The 9,187-nt window shown below is 36.1% G+C and overlaps 1 protein-coding gene across 1 annotated transcript; it reads left to right on the forward strand.

Moving 5' to 3' along the window:
* The first annotated feature begins 3,219 nt into the window (after positions 1-3,219).
* Positions 3,220-6,844, forward strand: LOC113710170 (protein ASYMMETRIC LEAVES 2-like). The gene is made up of 2 exons (XM_027233019.2): positions 3,220-4,133; positions 5,938-6,844. Exon 2 carries the CDS (start codon positions 5,999-6,001, stop codon positions 6,653-6,655), a length of 657 nt encoding a protein of 218 aa, XP_027088820.1. The 5' UTR covers positions 3,220-4,133; positions 5,938-5,998; the 3' UTR covers positions 6,656-6,844.
* The last annotated feature ends 2,343 nt before the right edge of the window (positions 6,845-9,187 follow it).

Genomic DNA, 9,187 nt, shown 5'->3' on the forward strand with positions numbered 1-9,187 from the left:
CCTTCCATCTAAAATTCTTTTCTCTCCCTTCTCTCTAGAACTCTTCCAATCGATATCTTTTTCATTTCTCCCATGGGAGAGAGATCAAATCTGATCTTTCCCCATAGGAGAAAGTATTCTTTATAGTTTTTAGTCTCTCTTATTTGAATAAATTATCTCGTAGGACTTCATAATGAGAGATTCTTCTTTTCTAAAATTTCCTAGTGAGAGTTTCTTCTCTTCTAAATTATTCTAGCGAGAGTTTTATTTTCTTTTGATTTTTTTCTTGTGAGAGTTTTTAGGTTTTTATCTTTATGAAATTTGAGATTTTGTAGATCTAAAATCTAGTTTTTCAAATATGCAATTTCTCCATTATTGTCAAATCTAAATTTCTCTTTGGACTTGAACCAGTTTTAATCACATTTGATTGTTAGCAAACATGAACTGATATATTGGGTCACAGTGATTCATCTGGATGGAAGATATATAGGAGCATCAATGTTATCTTTATTTGTATTATTTTCTTAGATCTATTATGTCTATTGATTTTAGATCTATATGTATCTGTGTCATGTTTGTTTGATGTATTCTCTGCTATTAGTGCATATTTGTTTGATTGAAACAATATTTTCTATATAAAAAAAAAATTAAACCATTAATCCGTCACTGTATATTCATACTTGGATTAATCTTCTATACGCCAATAGTGTATATATTTTTACCATTGGATACTTGACACATAATCCGAATTTGAATTTGAAATCTAAATTTTCATATGTATCGTGCATCCAATCGTGATAGTGTATACACTGTCAGTGTATATAAAATTTACTTATACTTAGATGATGAGTAAATTTAAGTTCATAAAAGAAAAGATTAATCCTTAATTTTAAGTATTAAATTAAGTTATCAAACAAAGTATCAAACTCTTTAAGGCCCTAAGTCCCCTAACCACAGACTACTCCAGAGGACATTTTGCTGTTGTTTAATGTATAGAATACCACCAGATGAGCAGTCCTCAATAGGGATTTGTGATATGCTCTTAATAAATACACTTTAGTGTTATATCCCTTAAATATATGTATATTTAACATTCACTAATTGTTGGTGGATCAAAAAACTTTCATAATATTAGCTAAGAAAATACGTATTATTTAATGTACAATGTAAAGTGGACTGTAATGCTAAAATATAATCGAGTCCCCGATGCCACTTAAAAAGGATAAAAAAAAAAAAACAAATTTCTCCATTAGTTAACATAATTCCTATATATTTCTTTTACCAACCTAAATCAAAACTTTTACTATTTACTTCTTTCAAGATTTAGAGATTGATTATTTTAAAAAAAAAAAAAATCAGTGTCTAACTGGGCCGGCCCAAGAATTGATTACTGTGAAATATGGCAGACTAGTCAAACGAACTTGGACTACATTGACCAACTCTCGATGGGATCCACTAATGGTCACCACCAACCCTGCCAAGAGAGCTCTGTTATTGGTTTTACTATGGTCAGTCATTGGCATGTGGGTTTCCCTGAGGAAGTGTGTGCGTGTGTTTATTCCCGATTGTTAAGGTGGATATGAAAAATTAAGGAGTGGTAAAAGCCGTTGGTGAGCCTTTGGCAATAGTCTTGATGTTTCCCCTCCCCCGTTCCCTCTATCCCAAATCGATTGAGAGTGGTGTGTGTGTATACTACTTGAGATCCTCGGTGTGGCTTGAAAGTCAGCATGCCTTTTGGGTTGGGTTGTGGGTTTCCCTTAGGTAGTGTGTGCGTGTGTTTATTCCCGGTTGTTGAGGGGGATGGTCAGTCATTGAGCAACTCGTAGATTGAAGATGATTTATATTAATCAAAAATTGTTCCCTAATAATAAGGGTCTAACCAATTAATGTGATTGGTCAATTTTGAGCTTATTACAATAGGTAACAATTAAAATTCAGGGCTACTGAGTGTCCACAATACATTGTGACATAAAGGATCGAGGTATTTAATAAAGGATTTGAAATTCTCGCAACTACCTATAGTTGTTTATATTATTTAGGAGGTATTTAGATTTGTAAATTACCAAATATTCTAGCATTTAAAATATGTTTTAATGGTTGATGCATTAACAAACTCAATTCTTTTTAAGTAATCCAAATAACTAGAGCGATTTGGATGGATTTCAAATCTTTCGTCAAATTGCATGCAGATTGAGAAAATTGAAAATCTGTACCTATTGCAGCTGCCAACTATGAGGGTTAGAAGAGTAAAGGATAGCCTAGCATCAAAACATTTCGGTTTTCTATATTAGTCAATGAGTGATACGAGTTTTGTTCAAAGAAAAAAAAGGAAAAAAAAATCTCTTTGTTGAAAGGGTTGATTATAGAACACTGAAACCCCAAAATTTGAGTACAAAAGTTTCTCAATGCATTGTACCAATGTCTAAAACTTATGGGGCAAATATATACCTTTTATTTTTTGGAAAACACGAACCAAGATTATCTTTGGCCCAAAAAAATCAACAAAAGAATATTGATGCACTAGTTACACACGTTGCAAAAATTTCCAGTTTGAATCTTATATACTTGTAAATAATATATACGCTATCAGTGTATATAAGATTAATTTCCATCGTTTTACAAAACAATTGTGAATCTACATGTTGGTTCTTTGGTAACTATCCTTTTCAATTGCAAGATATTATTAGTACTACGAGGCTTAGCCTTCTTGCTTTCTAGTATGCCAAATTTGATAGTACTTAAGGACATGTCATTATGTACAGTCCAAATCCAAGAGAGGAGCCCGCAACCCCAAACATGTCCTACTTACCAAAACAAAGTAAATCTTCACTTATTTGACAGACACAAATACACAAGACAATAAAGGAACACAACCCCTATAACAACGAAAACCAACAACTATAGCCAAGCATAATTAGATCAGGGAAGAAGAAAAAAGGAAGAGTCATATCACGACAGAAGACAACTCGCTCTCAAATCTCTGATGTCTGAATAAATAGAGCTAGGCCAGCCCAGCCAGCCAGCAGATTGGGAGGATTATATACTTATTCCTACCATTTCAGCAGCAGATTCAGAAGCAAGAAAATAGAAAACCTCATCATCACATTCTACCCTTCTCCCTTCTGAAGTCTGATCCCCCCCACCTCCCACTCACGCGCTGAGCTAGTAGTAGTTGTGATCTTTGCTTTCTCCGCGTTTCCTTAGGCTCTGGTCTTGGGGGACTTTCCCCCGCCGATACCTTATTACCCCATTCCTTCCTCTCCTCCTCTCCCTCTTGTTCTGTTCTCCTATAATTTTACCATTTACCACTGCTAGTACTACTCGAGTACTCAGCATAAAAAATACTACAAGCCCTTTTGGATTTTCTCTCTTTCTCTCCACCTTTGAGTCCAGTACTACGCCAAAGTTCACGCTCTCATTCTTTCTTTCTCTCTTTCCGGCTGTCTCTATCTCTATCTCTACGGATACGTTGAATTGTTTGTTCACGACATAGGAGTCTTCCTTTTCTTCCGCTTCGCCTACTTTATCACCATCTTTGTATGCTTGTTTCCTGCCATTTTTTCGTTTCTTTTTCATTTCTTTTACTAAGTTAGTAGCAGTGAAGGGCGAAAAGTTTGCAACCAAGAAAAAAAGAAGATCCCATTTGCATGATTGTTCACTATTTTTAAGCCATTCCCACCAAAAAAAGGTCAAGAAAAGGCCACTGAAAACCCATAGCTAGTCATCATCCATATGTATCTTCTCACGGGACAAGACTAAAAGGGAAGAAAGATAGCTGCGCGGTAGGCTGGTTCTTGGATTTTGCCTTTTTGGTGGTGGCTTCTTGAGAGAAGGAGGAGAAGAGGGCTTTCAACTTTCAAGTCTAGAAAGTTGATTGAAAAGGGCTTTGCATTTTGCAAGATCCAATAATAATCCAACTTGCTGTGTATGCTGATCAATATCCTATCATATCATACCGTATCATCACCCCGTCTGTCAACAGAGGAGCCAAACAAAAAGGTGCTGTAGAAGGAAAGAAGGAAAAGGTTTGACCGAAGAAATCGAGGCACGCAAACTTTCAAGGAAGGAAGAATAGAAGAGAGAATTAAGGAAGAGCCCCATCACCACCAACTTTTATTCTATTCTCAGTTCTTTATCTTTTATAATACTACAAGGTTTGCATTTTCTTTTTTCTTTTCCTTTTTTTTCCGTCTTGGCTACTTCTTAGACTGCTATCATTTTCGTACAACTACACTCATTTGTTTTTTGGAAATTCTATATATATTCTTAGTAGTATGTGTGATTAACAAAAAAAGAGAAACAAACTAGCTAGTGAGTACTGAGGAGTGGTACTGAACTGAGTAGTGACATCTCCCTCAGTCTCCTTTTTTTTTTTTTTAACAGGTAAATGAAGTAATCTTGCTCTCTGTGCTTTCCCTTTTCTTTTCCATCACATCTGCTCTCAATCCCACAAAATCCCTCTTGGTCATAGTTATGAATGAAATGCAAGCAAGATCTTCCACTTCTTAGCATCGAAAATAGTGACATAATAGGAGAGAAAAGTCTTACTTTCACGAGATCCAATCCACAATACTACCGGTAAAATCTTCCTTTCTTGCATTGCTAACCCTAATAATTTAAGGTATGTCCACACATAGTACGGTGTTTGCACGCACACACACACACGCACGAGCTCACACATATATACCATCTTTTTTCTATAATTTGTGTCTTCAAAAAAGTCAAGAAAATCCCAATTAGGGTTTCTATCCAGCTGTCTGAATGAAGATACATGTATCTTTGTCCAAGATTTCTTACTACAAACATGTGACTTGGTTGCAAATTTCCCTGAAATCTCCCTTGTTATTAGGAATTCAAATTAAATTGAAATTTCTCCTTTCTTGAACATAGCTGGTCACCTCAAAATAACCAGCGGATGACAAAATCTTTTTGCTCTTTTGGTGAAATTAAGGAAGCCCTTTATAGTTTGTGTCCAAGATATTTTTAAGGGCAAGTACTTAATTTTAATTACGCCTTCCAAATTGATTTCTTCAATTTTTTTTCTTTGTAACATTTTCTGGCTATTGAATTTCAAAATGATTGTTCAAGCTCCTTTAAAGCTGCTTAACTTGAACTTTTGATCTCTTTTATTCTTTTTTACCTTTGCTCATCTTTCCACTCAATTTTAGCTTCCTATATCTCATCATTGAACATAAAGAAGAGAAAGAAAGCCGCAGACTCCTACAAACTCGCAGCCGCAAAATGGTTTGGGGTTTGCTTTGCCATGTCATTTCGTCCTTCTTTCAATTGTTATGTCAAGGAAAATATGTGAACTTTTTCCTATCCTAGGCTTGCAGCCTATCTATTTTGACCTCTCTAGATTTTTATCTCTTTTTCTCTTTTCTTTTCAAAGTCAAAAGAGAAAATAGGAAATGAACAGTTTAGCCTGAAAGTATCGGTCTTGATCTGTTTTTCCTATTCTTTTTCCCTTTTTGTGTTTCTTTTTATTCTTTTTTTTGGGGGGAGGGGGGGTGGGGGTTTGGTTTCAGTGTGTGGAATGGGTAAACATATGTATACGTTTTGGATTGTCTCTATCATGTTCTCTTTATTCTTCTTGTGAGAAGAATATTTGCACTTCTGAAAACACCGTCTTGTAGCCCGTATCTTTAGATCCCTTTTCTCCACATTTTCTCAACGTAGGTTCCCAAAAAAATAAAAATAAAAAAGGGACATTACAAAATTTGGACCTTTTCCATGCATTTTCCCTTGAATATTTTCCATACCTACTCTATGGAGATCCCAGATCCCATCTAAGTTATAGCTTCCACTTTCATCATTAAAATGCTTAAACCTCTTTTTTTCCTTTTTTTTTTTGTTACACAAAAAAAAAAAGTTTGCTTTCATTTATTGCTTTATTTTTTCTTTTTGGCATATTTGATGTGGGATTTTTTTTTTTTTTTTTTGTGTTTGACATTTTAGGATAAGAGGAGAAGATACCAGAGAAGAAAACACTAGTAAGCTGCTGTACTAAGTTGTAGTCATGGCATCATCCTCCAATTCACCGTGTGCAGCATGTAAATTTCTCCGTCGAAAGTGCCAGCCAGAATGTGTCTTTGCACCATATTTTCCACCGGACCAACCCCAGAAGTTTGCAAATGTGCACAGAGTTTTTGGAGCCAGCAATGTAACAAAGTTGCTCAATGAATTGCAGCCCCATCAGCGAGAGGATGCCGTCAATTCCCTAGCATATGAGGCCGACATGCGTCTCCGGGACCCTGTTTACGGCTGCGTAGGGGTCATTTCCCTCCTCCAACACCAGCTCCGCCAGCTTCAGATGGACCTCAGTTGTGCCAAGTCAGAACTCTCCAAGTACCAAAGCCTAGGCATCACCAGTCATGGCCTAATCGCGGCAGCGGCTGCTGCAGCCACAGCTACAACTCATCACCATCATCACCCGCAGAATTTAGGCATCAACTTCATCGGTGGAGGTGGAAGTGGCCGCGAGCAGTACTACCATCATCAGTTTTTCCCCAGGGATCAGCAACAAGTGATCCGGGCTTTTGACGGGGGCAATAATTATGATGCCAGCAGCCTTCTTGCCATGAATGTTTCAGCAAGCATTGGGCAGCTGAGTCAGTTTCAGCATCCAAGAGCTGCTGGTGGAGACGGCAGACGAACGCCCATTGAACCGTCTTAGGGTTTCACATACTTCTTGGACTGAAAACCCTACCAAAATCCACCTGTTGTTGGTAAAAGGAGATGCCCTTACCCAGCTGCCCTAGCTGTTGTTGGGTTCTACTCCTTGTTGCTTTGGATGTTACAATATTGCCTTACCATATTGTCATCATACTCTGACAATTATTATGCTAAATTTTTACAAGTTCAATCCGACTAGAATTTTGATGAAATCCCATTTTTCTGCAATATATATGTATGCGTAAACAACTTAGACCTTAGCTGGGGTAAGTTGACATTAAATGGATGCCCATCTTTTGTTTTACTCTTTGTTCCTCGGATTTTGTTTATATTATGTTGTAGTAGAATTGAACTCTGGTTAGAATTAATGTCTATTTTCAACCACTTATAGTTTTGGGATACTCTCCCTCTAACCCTTCCTTCCCTACAGTATAAGTTAAAGTAGGAACAGGAATCGTCCATCAAAAAAAGAAAAAAAATTATAGTTTGGGGTTCAGGCTAAAGGAATTGTAAGCAGTAGCTAGCAATCAGAAGAAAAAGGCATTTGGTCATGGCAACATGTACTTGGCCTTTGGAACTTAGCGGTTTCACAGTAACAAGAATAGTCGGCAGGGCCCTTTAACAGTTCTATTTTGTTGCTACCTCCTTGAATCTTTGACATTCTACAGTCTTGTGGGAGAGGCAGGGAAGACAGCAATAATAGAAAGCTTTAAGCGAAGAAAATAAAAGAAGTTAAAATGAATCTCTGTCGAATTTTCATACATTGCCAGGTTACCAGACAGTGATAATATATTGGCAGGGCGAATGGTCCAATAGACTGTTTAAGTTTTATGAATTGTGACATATGGTGTTCCAAACTCCGTTCTCATCAATAATTGAATCGTCAAATGCTCAAAAGACAGAATGTCTCTGCCAAAGTAGTGTTTCTTGGATAACAAGTGGTACGTGGTCTGAATTAAAATGAAAAAGATTGGATAGTTTATAAGCAAAATATTAAGGAGGGGAAGTGAAATAATTAGTGGTTTATTATAACCATTGCAATATTAGTGCCCCTGCAAACATTTTTTTACCCTAACACAACTAAAATTTTGCCAAATCCATGGAGCTAATTAACCATCCTAACGTTTGACAAAAAAAAAAAAAAAAAAATTAACCATCCTAACAAAACTAGCTAGTTAAAAAAAAAAAAATTAATAGGGACTCTCCAAAATGGCCAAGAATAGTTGCTCACGTACGAGATGTACAAACACTGTCAGTCTGAACGAATCGAACTTAACCTAATTTTAAGTGTGTGATCTCTTTTAGGTTTTGCACGCATTTTCACTAACAAATTGCCCATCCTTTTCCTAGAAAAGCTGCAATTAATAGGATTCACTAACACACTCCTTTACCAGAAGGACAATAGTATGAAACTCTTTTTCCTTCCACAAGTACGTACAAAGAGATTTGAATATAGTCGCGAAAAGAAACACAATTTGTCTAAATAAACCCTCGATCGACATTGTTTGTATCCACCAGCCTAAAACCCTAGTGATTGATGTCTAGCACAATGGTATAAAAATTAACTTTTACTTTGATTTAGAAATCTCTAAGCATGTACTTATATATCCATTAACTGTTCAATTAGGATATAGCTAGCTCTTTAATCTTTTTCTTGTTAATGCAAATTAAACTATGACAGGTGACAACAAATTCCAATTGGTATGCTTGTATAATTAAAGTTGCATGCACAACATAAGATAATCATATCCTACATATATTTCTTTGTTTACACTCTCAAAATTCCTTCATAGGACAAATATTCTTCACATTTAGTCCCCTTTTATGTATCCGAGAGGCTTGTCTTATGCAAATAGACCCGGCCGGAAAGGAACACCATCACCTACAAATTTACAGAATTGGCTTGAGAAAACCAACTAAACTAAGAAGGATCAGAAAAGTTACCTTACCAACAAAGAAAACAAATTAATTTGTGCATCAGATGTTGAAAGCTGTACAAAAAATTTGCATTGAAACCACAGGACAAATGTTGTGAAACATGTACAAACAACTTTAAATTTGTGAGATGAAAATGACCATGCCAGGTGTGGTTTCTGGTTTGCACGAACTTTCACATATGTTCCTTTAAGGCTTATTATTATCACCAAAATTGCAAATGAACATTAATCAGCTGGTTGCTACTTTGTCTGGATGCTGTAAGACATGATATCATTGAGCTCCTAACATTTAAACACCACTCTGAAATTAATGCGTTTCCCAAATCGAAGATAGTAATATATACAGTATATATATATATATATATATATATATATATGGAATTGAATGCAGCTTCTGAATAAAAGTTTGTAGTAGGAGAAGGCCACAGAGCCATTGTTGGGGCCAATACGTTTCCAGCTTAGAATCAGAGTATAACTGCAAAAGCATGAGGAGCCGTTCGCTAAGACTTTAATGCACATTCAAAAATCCCAGTTTGATTTTTTTGACACCATAAAATCTTGGAGACATAAGCTGGTCCGTATATTCGTATATAACC

Source organism: Coffea arabica, chromosome 9e (genome assembly GCF_036785885.1).
Source record: "Coffea arabica cultivar ET-39 chromosome 9e, Coffea Arabica ET-39 HiFi, whole genome shotgun sequence".
Lineage (NCBI taxonomy): Eukaryota > Viridiplantae > Streptophyta > Magnoliopsida > Gentianales > Rubiaceae > Coffea > Coffea arabica.